The 19,237-nt window shown below is 39.7% G+C and overlaps 1 protein-coding gene across 1 annotated transcript in view; it reads left to right on the top strand.

Annotated features, from left to right (window-relative positions):
• The window catches only part of FREM1 (FRAS1 related extracellular matrix 1), a 63,759-nt gene that overhangs the window by 10,226 nt on the left and 34,296 nt on the right, over window positions 1–19,237 (top strand). Inside the window, exons 3-18 of the mRNA XM_027883748.1 lie at window positions 2,081–2,175; window positions 2,716–3,017; window positions 3,505–3,701; window positions 4,395–4,718; window positions 6,191–6,299; window positions 7,291–7,422; window positions 9,072–9,416; window positions 10,342–10,484; window positions 11,056–11,252; window positions 12,434–12,524; window positions 13,533–13,700; window positions 14,234–14,442; window positions 15,256–15,349; window positions 15,790–16,042; window positions 16,716–16,913; window positions 18,164–18,349. Of these exons, the coding sequence (XP_027739549.1) occupies window positions 2,081–2,175; window positions 2,716–3,017; window positions 3,505–3,701; window positions 4,395–4,718; window positions 6,191–6,299; window positions 7,291–7,422; window positions 9,072–9,416; window positions 10,342–10,484; window positions 11,056–11,252; window positions 12,434–12,524; window positions 13,533–13,700; window positions 14,234–14,442; window positions 15,256–15,349; window positions 15,790–16,042; window positions 16,716–16,913; window positions 18,164–18,349 (3,043 nt within the window). The remainder of the gene's footprint in view (window positions 1–2,080; window positions 2,176–2,715; window positions 3,018–3,504; window positions 3,702–4,394; window positions 4,719–6,190; window positions 6,300–7,290; window positions 7,423–9,071; window positions 9,417–10,341; window positions 10,485–11,055; window positions 11,253–12,433; window positions 12,525–13,532; window positions 13,701–14,233; window positions 14,443–15,255; window positions 15,350–15,789; window positions 16,043–16,715; window positions 16,914–18,163; window positions 18,350–19,237) is intronic.

Raw genomic sequence — 19,237 nt, 5'->3', positions numbered from 1 at the left:
TGGTTAAGTGTCATTTTCCTTTATGTTAGTTTGTACTAAGAAAGAAAAGACATTAAGGAAGAAAGAGAAATATTTGTTGGTTTTGTTTGCAAAACAGCAAAGCACATATTTCTGTGGCATTTGAAAATAATACACAACAGAACAGCCACAACATAGTCAAAACCTTCATCATATGAGAGTAATTTTGTTTTTCACAAACTGTTTTTGTCCTTCCTTTCTAAGCAGAGTTAACAAATGAAACCAACCATACTTTTGGTAACAGTGTATATTACAGATTATTTCAAGAGGTTGATCCATGTGTATGTGTCTGAAAATCAAATAATCCATTACTTAAAAAAAAAAAAAAAGGCTTTGTACAATGCACATCTTGATGAAAATTAAAAGCAGGCAATACATTTTAAAATTGCTAAGAATATAAAACAATTATCACATAGCTTGAGCATCTGAGAAAAACTTTGGTAGAAGTGGACTCTTACAGTAATAATAAAACTGATAAATTCCAAACAGTTTTCTGTTCTGACAACTAATTTATTTTTGCACTGAAAATAAGAGCATTCAAAGACTTTTTCCATGAGCTGCACTTACAGTCAGCATTTTAGAATCTCACTAAAATCCCCAAGCCATTCCACCATCCTCCAGAGTGTTTGGGGAAATGAAGGTAATTCAAGCAAGGCACTTCATTTTCATGATTCTTTTGTCATATTTTAAGAAATGACTGTCAGTAAGAAATGTCCTCTTTAAAAACAAAACAAAACAAAACAAAAAGGTGATGTCAGTCAGCCATATATGTAGTTGATAGTTATTACTTATGGTCTGATTAGGACTATTGGTGAATGTTGAACAGATTTTGCTTCATGGAAATTATAAGGAAGTCCATATAACTATTTGTGAATAGTGCCCATGAAAATGCAACCAAAGCTAAATTTAGATTCACAGTGAGACAGGAAATGCAGTGATTAGTTTTTGGCTTCCTGCTGACAAGAATAAGCCTTGTCTCTCTGTATATATGAAACATGAGTATCCTCCATCCTCCATGGACCATGGTGTAGGGTTTCCCTGTTATCAGAGATATAACACAGACATGGTTTTATCAACCCTAGGAGCTTTCATCTGATGTTTCTATAAAGACACACTGCAGCATGGGAATTGTAATTTGCCAGACTTGAAAACTGCAGTATACGAGGACATGAACATTGTATGCTCTAGAATCCAAATCTCTTTTGTAAAGAATAGCTGTGTCAGAACTCAACAAAGCAATTTTTTTTCTATTCATGTCAGGCATTTTTCCTCATTACCTTGCTTTCACAAGACCAACTTTTAAATAAATCAATCTGCCTGAAACAAGTGTCTGGCTTAGATGGTTAAACTGTGGCCAGACAGCCTCACAGATTTTAACTGTATCAGATATATCATCAGAATTAGTCTATTTTGATTTACCTGGTGGAAACAATATAGGACTCTGCTTGAGATTACAGTGACTTTGGGATGGGGTAGGTATGGCACAGAGATGATATCTGATCTAGTAAAGAGCTGCTGGTACAAAGTATCACAAAAACATGGAACAAATCTCAGTTGTAAGAATTTCTAACAGAAGTTTCTCTGGGTCATTCTGTTGTAGTCCAGTGGTAGTGACCATAAATCAAGTTTTACTACATAATCAAGCAACTACCTCCATGAGCAACTTTAGAAGCTAATAAACCTCACATTACAATGCAGGATCTGCTGATTTTTCAGTGCCACTGCAGTTGTATGTACCACTGGATACACCTGCATCCCGAACTCCACAGGCTACAGTGGTAAAGAAGTACTAGCTCAAATTATTTGTTGCACTGGGGAGGGACTTGACAGCCTGAAGCAATCACTTGTGACCATTCACCTTCTAATTGTGGGGTGCTAGTAGCCCCACATTAAAGTGGTTGCTCTGACTCTCACTGGGAGATTATAGAACCTATTCATAGAAATGAAATACGTATTAAAAATTCTCTCATTCTGATGCATTACTGACACTCAGAGAGGAATGGAACAGATGCCATTAATAGCCTTGACAGTGTTGTACTAGTCTGTTCTTTCTCCTTCACAGGTTTTTGACTGTCACTTCCTTCCTAACGAAGTCAAATATACCCACAATGGCTGTCCGATTTTAGACGAAGACATGGTCATGCTTAGGTTGTACAGGTGAGCAATGGCAGGAGATCCCACTTCACTGTTACCAGGAGCACACCTTCAGGAAGAGCAAACAGTCCATTTTTCACAGTAAAAGCATGCTCTGCTGTATATGTTGTAACTACTTCGATCCAGTAGCTGCATCATTAGTCAAAAAGTGACCATCTGTTTACAGAAATATTTCTCACCATATATTGCAGATACACTCATGATACGTGCATTATGCATTGCTTACTTATGACAGAAACTCACTGATTTTTCATTGTGCTATTGAGAGTGACAACAGTACTTTCAGAGCACTGTATATTCTCTTCTGCTGATAGGGTCAGACACTTGCATATACACAGAAAGTAACCTCTTCCTTCCCATAGACACCCTGCTTACAAGACTGGGGAGTCAGGCAGCAGGGTCTGGACCAAGGCAGTCTGGGATTTGATGGCACAAGAGAGAAAGGGGTTCAAGTAATTCAGTTTAGAAGATAAGGAAGTGCCCAGTTCTCAAAGCAACAGAAGATGGGATGAAGCATAACTGATTTTCTTCTGTCACTTGCAGGTTTACGGAAGTGGAAACATTTGTAGAAACATTCACCCTTCACGTGCAGTTACTTGAGCCAGACTGCAACATCATAAAAATGCGCTCCCATGCCCTGGAGGTCCCTGAATACTATGGTCTGTCCAGGGTGATTGACAAGAACATCCTCACTTTTGATTATGACAGGAAGATAAATCTGGATTGCACCATTTCCATAATCTCTTCAGAAACCCACCTGCCTGCACATGGCCAGCTCACCACCACCAAAGTGCAGCAAGAGCAGATTCATGGAGATCAGCCACGAAGCTCATTCCCTGGCACTAGTATGATGTGCTTCAGTTGTTTGCATTAGCATGTTCAAAGAGACCCAGCAGATTAAGTCTGCAGTAGTGGGTTGTTTCAAACATGCTGGGTAAGAGTGGGTCATGTGAAGTTTAATGAACAGCTTGAGCTATCATGGACATGAAAGGGACATGAAATTTTTGTGGGGCACAACACAGATTGCAGATCTGGGTCAGTAATTCCCTAATTTGAGTTTTTTCTGGCTCCTAGATACGTGGGCCGATGTGACCACTCTGTGAGTGCCAAGGTGTAATAGAAACAGTTTAGGGAGTTGTTTGAGGCAGCAACTAACTGAGAGACCAAGGGAGGATGAGGCTGGAAGATGTCAGTTAAAAATAAAATCCTGTAGGAAAAGTTGAGTCAGGAAAGGAGCCCTTATTCTCATCTCATCTTTATTTGTATGGACATGTTCCCCCTGTCCTTTCTTGCTCCAGTAACTGTTTCATTATTGCTTCTGTTGGGTTACAGAGCACAGCCTGGGCCAGCAGTGCAGAAATGGGAGCTGCATGCAGGGGTTAGGAGTCCTTCACAACAAAAAAATGAGCTGTGAAGAATTTCTGAGGATGGGGATTCGGTATCAACATCTTGACCCTCCCTCACCTGACACTGATTATATTCCTGTGAGGTTGGATCTCACAGACAGCAGAAGCAAAACTCTGCACAAGGTAGATTTTTATGCAAGATTACAATGTCTGATTGTCTTTCTGTTTTGTTGTTGTGGTGGTGGGGTTTTTTTATTTGTTTGTTTGTTTTAATAAACTCATTGCTCCTTTTCACATTTGAAGAGAGAGAGGGAGCCTTAAACTGCGTTCAGTTCTTAGAACGTTTCCAGCTGGGAAAATGAAAGGCATTATCTCCATGCCTCCATGCTTTGGCTGTTACAGCTACAGAGAAACATCTCTGGTTGATTACTGTCAGACATAAGTAGTTTATCCTGAAAGATAAATTAATTCTGGCATAATTCCACATTTTTTATACAGCATGATCTGCAGTGACTTCCACATATACAGTAATTAACAAGTTAAGAGTTGTGTGAACATATTCAGTTAATAATAATTAATGGCTTGTGCATGCTTCTGTCAGATAAAGTTATTCATTAAACTCACATCAAATTAAGTAAATTGTTTCATCCCCAGATTAAGGACACAAGTAAGACTAGTGAACCTGGAAGTCATATTTATGACATCTCAATATTTACTTTAAGCGTTTTGCAATCAAAAGGTTTCAATTATTTTTTTTTTCAAAATAATTGTTGCATTAATGTGTACCCCAGTTCACTCTGTGAAGCTAGCAGACAGTAACTTCACTTTTTTTGCCTTACTTTGCCTTTTCAGTTGTCTCATTTTTTCCTGTTATAGACTGAGTATGCATGGCTCCCTGTTCACATTAAAGGTGCTGTTCCCAACCAAATACCCAAAGCTGCCCCAATGGCAAAGTTCATCCTGGAAGTTGATCAATTTATTTTAACCCCTATTTCAACCACAACCATTGATGCTGAAGACAATGAAACTCCAAAGTCCCTGCTTGTATTCAACATTACCAAGCCACCTCCTCAGGGCTTCATCACTCACCTGTCTGACCACACAAAACCTGTTGGCTCCTTCACCTGGAAAGATCTCAGTGACATGCTCATTGCTTATCAGCCTCCAAATAACAGCCACACAGAGAGGAGGAATTATGAGGTAACAGTGGAATGTATTAGCATTTGCTGGTTTAATCTCCAAAAGATTCAGTGAGTTGTAAATACATGCATTCATATGTAATGGACATTTTTCAGAAAAAAAAGTTTCTATAACTATATACAGTGCAGAAGCAGAGTAAAAATCTTTTACCACTTTTCCTTATGACTCATCACTTTAACTATCTAACACAAATTACATATTTGTTGCTCACTATGTAAGAATTTCTTTGCAATGAAATATTTTTAGCATCTCTGACTGAGAATATCTAAACAGGATGTTTATTTTATTTTATTTTATTTTATTTTATTTTATTTTATTTTATTTTATTTTATTTTATTTTATTTTACTTTTTTATAAGGGGAATAGTGAAATAGCAGTACTTGTAGATCTACGCAAGAGCCTTTGGAAAGATCAGTGGTGCCTTTTCCACACAGCTTTTACCCATACATGGCAGTACTCATCCCTGTGATCCTATCTAGAGGTGACATATTTAAAATCATGAAAGATGGACCAGCTAAAGGTCAGAAGTGCCATTTGGTCTTATAGCCTACCTGCTGTGGCAGTGGTGGCATGGGGATAACAAAAAGGGACTCCCAACAGTTCCTGCCGGGAGTGATAAAAGCATGTCACTAACGTAGAGAACATGATGCAAATGATGAGATGAAGCTGCTGTCTGCAGGGTCTGGAGTAAGTTATAAAGTAACTTACTGTCTGGTAAGATAGTTAAGGAATTACCCCATCAAAACAGAATGGTTGGTACTGAAGTAACAAAACTGAAGAAACAGAAAAATCAGAGCAAGGTGAGATGAGGAAAGATGACCAGAAAGCAGAGGAACAGTAACAGTAACTGGCACCTGATTCTGACAGATCTCTTTTTTAACCTTGGCTGTCACAGGAATCTCCTATCTTTCTGTTTCCTTAGTGTGAGGATCAGACATCCTATTAAACCATCTGCTCCCTAAATGCCTTGTCTCTGTCCTGCTTTAAGGACAGTTTGACTGCAGGTTCAAGAATTTGACAGTCACAGAGTTTAACAACTCAAGAGTTTGACTTTTTTTTTTTTTATTATATTTTTTCTATGCCACCCCATATATTTTCTTCTGTATTTGTTTTTGATGCTACATGTCGTACAAGAGCAGGAAATGCCCCCTCCCACTTTTATTATTACTAATAAAAAACCCCTTATATTAAGTTAATTGAACTCCAAACAACAAGAATGCTTATCTTTCCCATTCATTTCCACACAAAGTAAACTAACTCTCACAGAATTCACTGTGAAGAGCACAGAAGACAGATAATCTAATGCAGAACTTCAATTGCTTCTTTTAGATCTTAAATCAAGTTTTGTTTATTAACATACTATCAGAAGCCTGTAAGATATCTTAGAATATAATGCACTATATGTGTTTTGAGGTATATTTGGTTTTCAGGGCCTTTTTTTTTAATAAACACTTTGTCTCTTTTCACAACAGGTGGAGTTTGAGGCTCATGACTTCTACTTTGAAAGGAGTTTGCCAATCACTGTCTATCTTTCTATCAGAACAACAGATACAAACGCCCCTCGGGTTTCATGGAATACAGGTGAGATCTCTTTTGTTCAGTTTATTTTGCTACAGAATTTATAACATTTTGTCACAGACATTTGACAAAGCTCTAAAATTCAGATTTACATCTGGAGTTTAAGGATCATTAAACTGAAGGGTCATATTATCTATTCTTTCCCTTTATCCATTTTGGAGGGACCATGTTAAAGGTTTTAACTGGAATGAAGAATAAAGAAAAAGGGGAAAATCGGGATTTGTTTATTCAGCATTTTAAGAAAGAACTGTACATAAAAATGCATAAATAGTAAGGATAAAGATATGATGAAATAGAAGTAGTAGGATAGCATATGGGAAAGACCGAGGCTTGTTGGTGTTGTTTAAAGTGGAAGTGTGCAAAAATGAATGACTGGGAAAAGAGGGCATAATATACCACCAGCTATTTAAAGCCTGGAAACCTTACAGGGTTAAGCTAATCCAAACAGATTTATGATGCCTGTACTGTAAAGGGAACAGGGTCTCCTGTTAGAGTGCCGGAGAACGTGCAGATTCCTCACCATAGAAAGGGAAGGAGCTGAGAAGAAGGCACCTCATGTCTTCCAGAGAAACCCATCTGAAATGATCAGAAGGTCAGAAGCTGTTATCAGGCTTTTAGCGGGCCTTAAAATCATAGCATCATGGAATCATTAAGGCTGGAAAAGACCTCCAAGATTATCAAGTTCAGACTTCATCCAAATACCACCATGCCCACTAAACCATATTGCACTGTGCCATGTCTACTTGTCACTGGGATGGTGACTCCACCACTTCCCTGGAGAGCCTGTTTCAGTGTTTAACTACTCTTTCAGTGAAGACATTTTTCCTTATGTCCAACCCAAACCTCCACTCAAATGCCTGTCACAGGTAGGTGTGTAGATGGAATTGAACATTCTGGCTTTTTTTCCTGTCTGTAAACACATTTAGAAGGGCTAGATGCTGACAGCATTGAATGTCACAGGTGATTTGGTGATGTAATGTTCTGCTCTTTGCAGGCCTCAACCTCCTAGAGGGGCAATCCCGACCCATCACATGGCAACACTTCCAAATTGTAGACAATGATGACATCCAAAATGTTCACTTGGTCACAGTCGATGGCTTACAGCATGGGTGGCTCTCAGTGAGAGGTATGTCATTTCAACTCCAGAGACTGGGAACTTACCCTCTGTGATAATGCAACAGCTCTACTCCTTCTGCTGACTGCCTTCTCCTGCTACAACCATGCTGGGCATTGGGATTAAAACAGGAATATTAAAAGATTCAGCATTTAAACCTTTACTTTCCTAATACAGGTTTACATTCCAAAGCTGAAATTTTAAAGAAATCAGCTATGCTTTCACTGAGAAGCATGACAGGTGAAACGCAGTCACTGCATTTACACTTCTGACATTTTTGCTTGCAAGATGCTAAAGAATGCCAAGTGATTTTGATTTATTGGCAAATACAGACAGCATTTGGACACAGTTGTTACTTACTGGCAGCTTTAAGGTCTATTTCAGAAAATGACAATTAAATTAGACTTGTAATGCATTAACCTTCTGCCTTACCGATACTGCTAAGTTTTGCTCTGCAGCCCATGAGATGGCATAGCTCTTGGGAAAATGGTTACATAACAAAAGGGACTCTGCTCTTCGCAAGGTGGGAACATTCTGCCACTGTCAGTGCTGGGGTTTTTTTGATAGTTAAATATATTCATGTAAAATGCATAATCTGGAGACACAAACCAACCATTTAAAGAAAAGGGGAAGTTGCTATTTGGAATTTAGTGGAAATCAAAACTACTCAGAAGCACATTTTATCTCAGGAAACTACTGCCAAGGAGTTCATTGTCTGCAAGATCATCCTTCGGTAAAACTACAGACAAGACACTGTGGTGTCAGCAGTGCTAAGCAGACTGAGCCCCACAGATGGTGTTACAGGGGGACTATGCAGCCAGCCAAGGGGCAGAGGGTGGGCTGCAGGCCGTAGATTGGTGGACCAGCTGTGCCTGCAGGGTCCATCTCCTGGTGGCAGTCCCATACTTGCATGTTCAGTCTGAGGGTTTCTCAGACTCCCATGCACCAGCCAGGGGTGGATATTTCTTCTCCAGTGACTACGCCTTGTTCTCTTTTATATCTCCACAAAGGTACATGCAGACAAAACCATCAACACAATTTTTGGCAATTGTCTTTTTGTCTAGTAAGCCCCAAATGATGTTCAAACCTTAAAGGAATGCTTTGTTTTTTTTCCTGGAGATCATATCTTTCAGCACCAGGTTGCAGTTCTTGAAACCTTTAACTTGCCTGAATACCTGTCTGTATCTATAACACATCTAGTGAAGCAGAGGTATAAAATTGTTTTATTATAAACAGTAAAAAACCTCAATATACAAAAACCACCACAATTTACTTGCAGTGAAATGCTAAGTTTAATTATAAAGCGTATTCTTTTTGATGCTTAAAAGACATGTCAAATGTTCTGATAAAAAAGTAGAGGTGGAAATTAAAGTGGAAACAGTCACAGTTAAAAATCCTTGATGTCTCCATCTAAGTTATCTTTAGTGCAATGGACATTTGGAGGATTTTCTCCACTGCCAGAGTAGCAAATTCTACATTTTTATTAACTATTCCAAGTTCTACAAACTTGCTTCTGATAGATGAAGTTACATTTGATTTTTCTAGTTGGAAATGCATTGTTTTTCTCTCTCCCTTAATAACATTCATATTGGTGGAGGGATTGTCCTCTGGGCTGAACCCCAGAACACATTTTGATGCATTTTCTTCCACGATTTTGACAGGAGGGAAAGGATTCATGTTCACAGTCTCTGACATTCAGGCTGGAGTTGTTCACTACCATCATGATGACAGTGATTCTACTAAGGACTTTGTGGTATTTAGAATTTTTGATGGCCCCCACAGTATTCGCCATAAACTGCCAATCAATATTCTCCCTAAAGATGACAGCCCTCCATTTCTGATCAGCAATATGGTTATTGAAGTTCATGAGGGACAGACCATCCTGATTCAGAGCTCCATGCTTCATGCTTCTGACATGGATTCCAGTGATGATTACATACTATTCAATATTACCAAGCCATCGCAGGCTGGAGAAATCATGAAGAAACCAGGACCAAACATGATAGGTAATACATCCACAACAGCATGCTTTTCTTTGTGCTCTCCTTTTTTATTTACATAAAAAGTTACAATCAGACAACTTACTTTGGCTCAGGACAAATCATAGCAAACTTGTACTTCTTTCATTATAGTTTAAAAACCCCATAATTAATTAACGTCAGCCTCTGCATGAGGATAACTGTACCTATGTACACAATTTATCCCACAATTCTTCCACTCTGAGTCTATTTTCCTACAGTACTTTTCTCCTACAGGGAAGTCGGGCTAGTCAGGAGTTAGTTTACTTGCAAGGATCCATGACAAGTCCAGAGCTAATAGATGATGATAATGATGTTAAACAAGGAGAAAGCTCTCCCTCCATGTAACTGAATTCAGGAATTCCTGTGCTAGGCTGTAGAGGCTGCTAGTCCTGCAGATTCTCTTCTGAACAAGGCTTTAGGCCTGTTTGCTGTGTTGCTTTATGTGTTGAATGATCTTTAGGTGACATAGAAAAGAAGCTTATGATCTTCAAAGAATATGGAAGACAATGAGAGAACATTTCAAAGGACTTGCCCTGGTTATGGCGAAAAGAGGACAAGAGGGCACAGTCTTCAGCTCTGCCAGGGGAGGTTTAGGTTGGATATTAGGGAGAAATTCTTTACAGAGAGGGTAATCAGGCATTGGAACGGGCTGCCCAGGGGAGTGGTGGATTCTCCATCCCTGGAGGTTTTTAAGACAAGACGGGATGTGGCACTGAGTGCCATGGTCTAGTAACCACAGCGGTGTTGGATCAAGGGTTGGACTTGATGATCTCAGAGGTCCTTTCCAACCCAGCTGATTCTATGATTCTATTCCATGCTTCACCAGTTACTTGCACAGCTAATGGATAATTTTAATGTACTACTAAAATCATGCACTGTTCAGTAGAAGATATATTCTTCAATTCAACAGGGTATTCTGTCAACAGTTTTCTTCAGAGGGATCTATTTAATGGAATAATTTATTATCATCATTTGGGAGGAGAAGTATTTGAAGATTCCCTTGAGTTTGTGCTGTGTGACAGCCACGATCCTCCCAATCTCTCAGATCCACAGGTATGAAACTGAAATATCTTGGGCAGTCTTCTGCATTTTTCCTTCAAAATGGCCGATGAGCTTACATGTTCTGACAGGCTTTCAAATTGAACTGGTATAGATATTTTCAGTTTGCCATCACCACAAACACCATTCTCCAGAGTTATTTCTTGTTCTTGCTTTCCTTGGGGTAATTCTCTGCCTGGCCGCAGAGAGGTAAGTCCACTGCGAAGATTTTTTCCTACACTGCAAAGTGAAATGTTGAAAGCAAGTTGTATCTGGAGACAGTAGAAACAAATTAAACACACCTCTTGAAGTCAAATGAGAATAGACTGTTTATTTTACCCAAGAGGCCAACATACTAAATTCAACGTTGCATTTAATTTAGAGGGAAACTTCTAAGACTCATAAGCTTTGCATTTAACTCTTGTATACTTCCATTACTTATGTGTTCGTGATGGTATGACAGCCATGTCCTATATCTCATATTCCAGTGATCCACTTACTTCTGTGTACATGTTTGTAAGCAGCTACTTGGGCACTCTCTTACTGACAGGAATGGCTAGTGATTTTACTACCTTCCCAATTGCAGGTGATGATGGTGCACGTTATTCCTGTGGATGATCAGCTCCCCAGAGAAGCCCCAGATGTGACCCGTCACCTGGTTGTTAAGGAGACAGAGATTGCTCACCTAACTAAGAAACATCTCCACTTCATAGATGTGGAAGAGCGAGACAGGGAGCTCACATACACCATAACTACTTCCCCATATTTCTCTTGCACTCAGGGGTAGGTGCAACCTGACATACCTTTCAGATGGGCCAGGGCAATGACCTATGTAAGAGGAGCAGCCTCAGTGGCAGTAACATGCTAGTGCCTCAGGTTCTTCATCTTTTTGCTAAAACGCAGGGGACAATAGCTGGTTGCAGCTCTCTTGTTGATGATTAAGGGTGAGCTAGAGCCTGAAACAGCAGAGTAATACAGAGTGTAATGAAAAAAACCCAATTAACAGTTCAGCAAGAAATAAGAAGCAAGAAAGCTTCTCACCTGAAATATTTTCTTTGTTGGATATGCATTTTAAACTGCTGTGGGATCCTCAAGCACAAGTCACAGCATCTCTTCTGTTAGAATGAGGCTGACCCATGCCTGCCCCAGACTGAGAAGATGAGATGCTACAGCTTTTTAAAGAATATGTGTTATTACCATGGCATTGTGAAGGACTTCTGGACCTGGACTAGGAAGCTGTGGAGCAGAATGGAGGTAGAACAGGTTCTGGGGGCAACTAGTGGTATGGGATGAATAGGTGTAGTAGCAGTTTATGTCACTGATGCTGTAATTTCATTACAGCATTGGCAACAGTTTGCTAAATGATAAGTTTTAAATCCAAACATTGTATGGTTTAAGCTGAAGATCAACACTTTCAATTTTGACCTCAAGCAACAGAAGATCAGTACATAGCTGGAGGAGAAGGACATTTAGGCTTTTCCCCTAGTCAGTCAAATAGCCATGTAGTTATCCAGTTTGCTGGTCACTGCTGTTGGAAAGCCAGGTTGCTGGAATCTGGTTTATTTTATTTCAGAGTTTATAAGATGCAAGAAAACAAAAAATCATCTACTTTTCTACATAAAGATAAATGAAAGTGGGCAAGCAGTAAGAATGTGATGGACGAGACTTGCAGGAGGTGTAAATGGTATCTGGGATGTGTAGAGACATACTTGTAGCAATCCCAGAGCTTGCTTATAAGGTATGAGGTGATTTTTCATGACCATCCTGAAAAATATTTCTTGTGGTCAGTTTTCTGTGCTAATGTTTAAATGAATAACAAGGATAGAAGAAAGAAAAATGGTTTTCCTTTCAATGTAGTTGGGAGTGGGAAAGTAATTTGAAATTCAAGATTGAGCTAAGTGACTGGGTTTTCTTCTGTTCTTTGGTATTGCTAGCCTGTATGTGACATAGGTATTTTTGTGTAGCTACACAGATGCTGGGAAGCTCTTTATGGTGGACACCATCCCCAAATTGGTCAAGGATCCTGCTGCTATTGCACTGCGGTCATTTACTCAGGTTTGTTATGTTACCTGAACTCGTAGCTAGTTGTAAACAATGTCAAAAAGTTACAAGTGTTCAGCTCTTTTTTGATAGGAAAACAAGAGGTGGAAAATGAGGAGCAATATTATCACGAGCTCTGCTTAAGAAGCTCAAAACTTTGTTATTTCAATATCAGATTTTAAAACAAATTTCTATCATGCTTCAGTCTTGCAATATGTAAACGCAGCTTTCCTAAAACCAGCAGGAGCTGCAGTTACTCAGAGTAAGCTGAATTTGGCTTCATCTGATGCAAGAGGAAAGAAAAAATACGTAAGATGTGGAAACAAACCAGTTGAACAGTTTCCTGCTGCTTCTCAGTGTCTTCACCAATAGGTGTGGCACGGTATGGAACCAGCCGGCCGGGAGCAGGGGCTTTTCAGGATTTTGTTGTTCAGTTTTCACGCTTTTTCAGTTTGACAAACAAGTATTACTAAAGTGCCCTGTTTTATATCTTGCTGTGTGGTTAAAGCTGCATACTGGTGATCCTTGCAATACCATTAATGAGAGCTCTGAGCCTACAAATTCTGAACTGTGTGCCTAATATGGGTATTTGGATGCAAGATTTTGATAAATATTTTAGCCTCTACCACTGGCCTGCCCTCACTGAGGGACACAAGACATGCAGTTGTTATTCACACTGGTGAGGGCAAATTCAGCTGCTGGGGGAGATGTTAGCTTTTATGGATTGTTTATTTTAAAATCACAGTTAGAAAAGGTCCTGGGACCTATCACCTCTGCTATCGCTTATAAACTGTGTCTATATTTTTGGTATCAGTTGAGTATTTGAACCTGTAATCACCTAACTGGTAGCTAAAGATGCATTTAATCAAGGTACTGCTGGTAGCAAAAGAGTGCAGAATTTCAGGACTTAATTTTGACAGTTGGAATAGCATCTAACCAAGGGATGAGAAAGGTCTTTAATGTCACGAATTATGGGTACTCCCATTATCTGCTGTTACATGCACACCTCTTCTTTTTTTGCAGCATGCTGTGAACTATATGAAAGTTGCCTATATGCCACCGCTGCAGGACATTGGTCCTGAACCTAAGCAAGTCCAGTTTATTTTTTCTGTCAGCAATCATCATGGAGGCACTTTGTATGGGATCTGCTTCAATATTACTATTCTTCCTGTGGACAATCAAGCTCCAGAGGTACAGTGGTGGTGAAAGTGAGAAGGAAGGAATTGGAAATTACTTCATGTAGAAACAGAAATGCAGAGAGATATCCTGATTTGACTGAGATAAAAAATTAGGCTTCCATGGGATCAGGGTTTCAGTGTCTTGCTTGTGGCTTGCATTGGAATGGAAGTGGGAGGTGAAGTCTGTCGAGTATGCAACATTGATATTTTGTGCTAAATAAAGTGTGGACTACCTTTGACACCTGTGTTCTGGTCAAAAACACTATGTCCCATCCTGGTTAGCATAACTGCATCCCTCTACTTTGTGTTGCTTATTGCCTGTGGAGGCCAGGAGCCTCCATGAATGGGATGAGAACTGAGATGAACATGTCATGGCCCACTACAGGTAAACTCCTAGGTTTTTCTAACACAGCAGAAAAGACTATTTGGCATTTTGGTTTTTAAGGTGGCACATATCCTTATACCAGAGCAAATGGGAATTGCCCTGTTTGGTACATGTTTGGAGGTGCAGTAGAAAAGAGAGCTCAGCATTTCTCCTCCCTGCAGGTTTCGACAAGCCATCTGAGAGTGGAAGAGGGTGGCCTGGCCCCCATTACAGAGGGACACATTCTCATCTCTGATGCAGATACGAAACAGGAGCATCTCCTCCTGCTCCTGCAGAGGCAGCCTCAGCATGGTGTGGTGGAGCTGGATGGCATTCCCATGAAGGAAGGCAACAGGCTTTCCTGTGAGGACCTGCGTACCCTGGCAGTCAGGTTAGAAGAGTGGCAGCTGTCTTTTGTGTGGCTGAGTCTCAGTGGGATGAGCAAAAGCCTGCGGTGAAGTGGTGCAAGTTGCAGAGACTACAGCTAGCAATGTTCATCACAGCACAGCTCTGGCAGAGCTGCTCCAGGTCAAGATTCCCTGGGACCGCCATGTCACCATGGAAATGAGCTTTTTTTGTTGCCAGGAAATGGGAATTAGCACCCATGGCTAATGTAGAGAGGTTTCTCTATAAAGCAGTGGCCCATGCATATATAAGGAGGCAAATTCTATATTCAGCTGTGGAGTTTCTGTGAAGAAGGCAATGGTTGCAAGCGTTTTTCTTTTAAGGAAGTTGTGTGTTTATTAAACTTGTTTAGTTTACAAGAAAACTTACGTTAACACTGATTAACTTGGAGATTAAAATTTTGCTTCTTTATTTGTGGCAAGAGCAAGACATGATTTTCTGCATGCATGCAGAGTTAGAGTTCTCTGACTCTATTTCCATTTGTTAGTCAAAGTGGGCACTTACCACAGTGAGAACATAAATGTTTGGTAAACACCTCACAAGCAGCCAGGACATAGATGACAAAGCCACAGGGAAACTTTTTTCCCAACTGATGGTTTACCTTGGGGCTTTTCTTCTTGTCAGAGACCCCCAAAGCCCTCTGGAGATACTCTGATCCAGAATCAGCAGTCTTAGGGACACAGGGAACAGTTTTTTTATAGTGTTAGGGATACACATTGTAGGGCATGACCAGAAAGCATAGCTTCTCCTTTTATCTGTGAGAAATCTGTGTAGCTCTTTAATTTTTTTTTTTTCACAGATATCGTCATGATGGCTCTGAGACTCTCACTGATGATGTTCTCTTTGCAGCCACAGATGGCATCCAGTTCGTAGAGTTCATCCTGCAGGTCAAGGTCAGTGCGTTGCATGTTTCTGAAAGCAATTGCCTGTGTAGAGGCAAAGGGTTGAGATCTTGACTTCTGAAAGTCCTTGCATTCCCTTGGAAACTGGAAGATAATGGATGTGTTAGGCTTCCATTTCAACCCTAGCTTTCAGGTTCATGTGGCAAATTTGAGAGGAACTTTGACTTGCACTAGCTAAAAGGCATTTGTGCTTACTCTAGCTTGGGTTATTCTATCTGGAATTATGCACTCTGTACTCAAACTATAATCATCTAGTTTGATTTACTTTTGTATTTTTATTTTTAATTCAGCTGGTTTCTTTTTGTTTATAGAGAAAGCTCACTGTACTCTGACACTGACATCATATCGTTAGTTTGGGCGGCAAAGCAGTGTATTGAAACAACAGGCTTCCACTGAAGTGAAAAATAAAAAACTCTTATTTTTCTGACTAGGTGCTGCCTGTGAATGATGAGCTACCTGTTATGCGAACAGGCCTCGTTCCTCTGCTCCACTGCCTGGAGGGTGAAGAAGTGGTCATCTCCTCAGAGTACCTTTATGCCACAGATGCAGACAGTGATGACATGAAACTGACATTTATGCTGCCTCGCCAGCCCTACCACGGGGTGGTGAGGAAAGCTGGTATTGCTGTGGATCATTTCTCCCAAGCTGATGTCATCGCTGGTTTAGTCACGTACAAGCACACTAGTGAGTTAAGTCACAGATGCTTCTTGCAAGGGGTGGCAGTTGCCAGTCGTGTATCACCCACATTTTGAATGTCATTACACACAGACATAATATACAGTTGAGTAACAAAGCACAGCCCTTGTTGTAGCCTATTTTGCAGGGATAAGAGGCACACAGGAATACGTGCATTACTTGATACTTTAAAAAGTTTTCTTCTGGAAGAATATGGATATTACCATTTGTCATAGAGAGAGCATGTGTACAAAAGAAAAATTTTCCTACATTCTTCAACAAGGAATGCAGAAAAAACTCTTTCTGCACAATGTATATTTTGCATGTGCCTTAGAGCACAAAGAACATAATCATGAGAACTATTAGCCGTCTTACAACAATGTAATATCATAACATTGCAATAATAAATTTATAACTATTAGTAATAACAATACTTATTCTCTTTTCTACACTGTCTTATTTTAGAGTAGAAGTGAGCTGGTTAAAATTCATTACAAACGACAAACCAAATCTGTAAACAAACAGCACCCCCACCAGGCAGAATCAAGAATTCCTGGAATTTTGCTCTTGCTTTCTTTTTTCTTCTGACTTTCAATACTGTAGACTATTCTTGCAGGATAAAGATTGTTCTTCATGAATTTTCAGTAAAACATTTCTTCTAAACCTCGGTATTTTTTTCCAGGTGGGGAGATTGGCCTGACTCCTTCCATTGAGATCTTAACCTTCATTGTCTCTGATGGTGAGGCTGGCCTAGATGTGAAAGACTGCTGTTATGATGGACCTCCTCCTCCTCCAGTTTCACCTCATGATCTATTTCCTGTGTATGACCTTAACATCACTGTACTTCCAGTGGACAACCAGCCTCCATCTATTGCAACTGGTGAAAGCTTCCTCTCACTATAGCATTTATAAAGTGGGCTACCCAGTTCTGTAATGGCTAAAGATTCGGGATAGTTTTTTGTTCTTTGCCTTTTAGCATTAGGAAGAGTCAGTTGAGAACAGCATATAAAAGTTTTGGATCAGAATTTCCATCTTTTTTTTCTTCTGCTAGTGCAGATGCAAACCACCCAGTCCAGCTGCCTGTGGGAGTATGAGTAACTGCTCATTGCTCTTCAGGAATATATTTAAATCATGTGGTTATTAGAGATGAGAGTGCACAGATCTGCTCCCCTCCATTTATACATGCCCACTGCTGCATATATAAGCTATGTCTAGGTAATAGTGATCAATATCTTGTCCATGAACTGAACTTAGGGTTCAAAAATTGTCAGGCAAACCACAAACATAAAATATCTATCTACCTTTGCATGTAGAGTATATAAATAAATTTGGGCCTTATATGAAGGGAGAGAATCATTATTATCTGTATTACCTATATTTAATTCTTTTAGTGAATAAAGAACAAAGATAGGCTGTGTATTAATAGATGTGAAGCTACATTTTCACTAGGACTCTTTAGAATTAAAAAAAAAAATCTAGTTAAAATGGAAATAGAATTGGTAATGTACATTTAGTCGAACAACAGCCCATTGTGTGAAATCTCCATTGCTTTCCTGGGCTTTTGATGAGGTCTGTGGTATACATATTAAAGGTGTGTTTGCACTGTGCTTGTGTTTTTCAATGTCATTTGTTTGTAAGCATATATTGTGAGGTATATATTTGTAAGCATATATTTGTCAGGTATATATTATGCATCTCAGAGAATATTTAAGCATATGTATGAGTAGTTTTGTAATTTACAGTCTCACTCAAGTGATTTTCTGGAAATGAAGCATTGTCCCAGCAGAGAAATAAAGCAGTGATGCATGAACAATTGTTCATTATGAGCAATTCTTAACAGGTAATTAATGCTCTGACAAACAGAGGTAACAACTGATTTTGAGCAGTATATAAGCCATACCTAATAACTTACCAGTAAAATAATTTCATGATTCCCTTCTTCTCTACTTCTGTGATAGCAAGAGCAGAGTTGTTGGTGAAAGCAGAGAAAAAAACTCCAAACCAAAGCCCTCCATTAACTAAGCATTTGTTGTATTTCCCCCCATAGTTATTATTTCCACTCTTGTTAACAAAAACAACAGCAAAATGAGCTAAATAAGCAATAATGAATATCATATTGTTTGTGTGCAGGTGCAAGTTTTGTGGTGGAGGAGGGCTCCTCGGCAGCCCTTACAACCAACCACTTGTTTGCCACTGACCCTGACACCATTGCAGATGATTTAGAGTTTGTGTTGGTTTCTCCTCCCCAGTTTGGTTACATTGAAAATATACTGCCTTCTCCTGGGTTTGAGAAGAGCAACATCGGAGTAAGTATAGGTAAGTCTTAACAACTTATGGTAATCAAGCAGATGGAATACAGAAGGCTCGCAGAGGGCTGTGCAGTGGGCTCTGGTGGTGCAGCTGCAGGTGTGGGTATTAATATGGGCTTATTTAGGGAGGCAGGTGCTGGCAAATGAAGAGCAGTGGGACTGTGTGGGTGGAGTTCAAAGGGAGACTGCAGCCCTGCAAATGTGAAAAATTAGCACTTGAAGTAAACAAGCCAATCCTTGTTTTATGCATTCCAGCTGCAGTCTATTAGAAGTGGCAGTATGAGACATTAATCTGCTTTCTGTGCCTCTCATTTCACTCCCCTATGAAAATCTCCCACATATCCCTTCACCAATATATTTTTCATTTAAGTGTAGTAACCCAGATCTCACATTAGTTTCCAAGGCTAAGTTACAAAGGCGATAGAGACGGTGGTTGACTTGGGTCTCTTCCCTTGTCCACTTTCAAACATTGTTTCACCATCAGCAGAATGGATTGTGTCATGCTTCGTAGTGCTACCAGCTTTTATCAGTTTCTTGAGCTGGAAACCTGTAATCACTGAGACTTTTGATCCCTATTTTCCTCATCTATTGGTCCAATAACAGTGTAATTAGAATCATATAATCATAGAATCATTTAGCTTGGAAAAGACCGTCAGGTCCAGTTATTAACCTAGTACTGCCAAGGAATCATGGACCTTAGACCTTTTCCTACCTGTTATTTTGAGTTATATTTATGTGGCTCAGTTTTGCAGGTTGAACTGAGAAGTATGAAGATGTATGGTTCCACCAGAAGTAGAATGATGTATATTTGTCTTGGGCAAGGGCATGTGTCCTGCGGTAACATGTGCAGTGTAACTCTTACAGCCAAAAAATGACTGAGAACTTATCCAAGCTA

Source organism: Empidonax traillii, unplaced genomic scaffold (genome assembly GCF_003031625.1).
Source record: "Empidonax traillii isolate 1590-97213 ecotype Southwest subspecies unplaced genomic scaffold, ASM303162v1 scaffold133:size1091145, whole genome shotgun sequence".
NCBI classification, from domain to species: domain Eukaryota; kingdom Metazoa; phylum Chordata; class Aves; order Passeriformes; family Tyrannidae; genus Empidonax; species Empidonax traillii.
The sequence above is the reverse complement of the archived record's forward strand: the minus strand, read 5'-3'. Positions and strand labels throughout refer to the sequence as shown.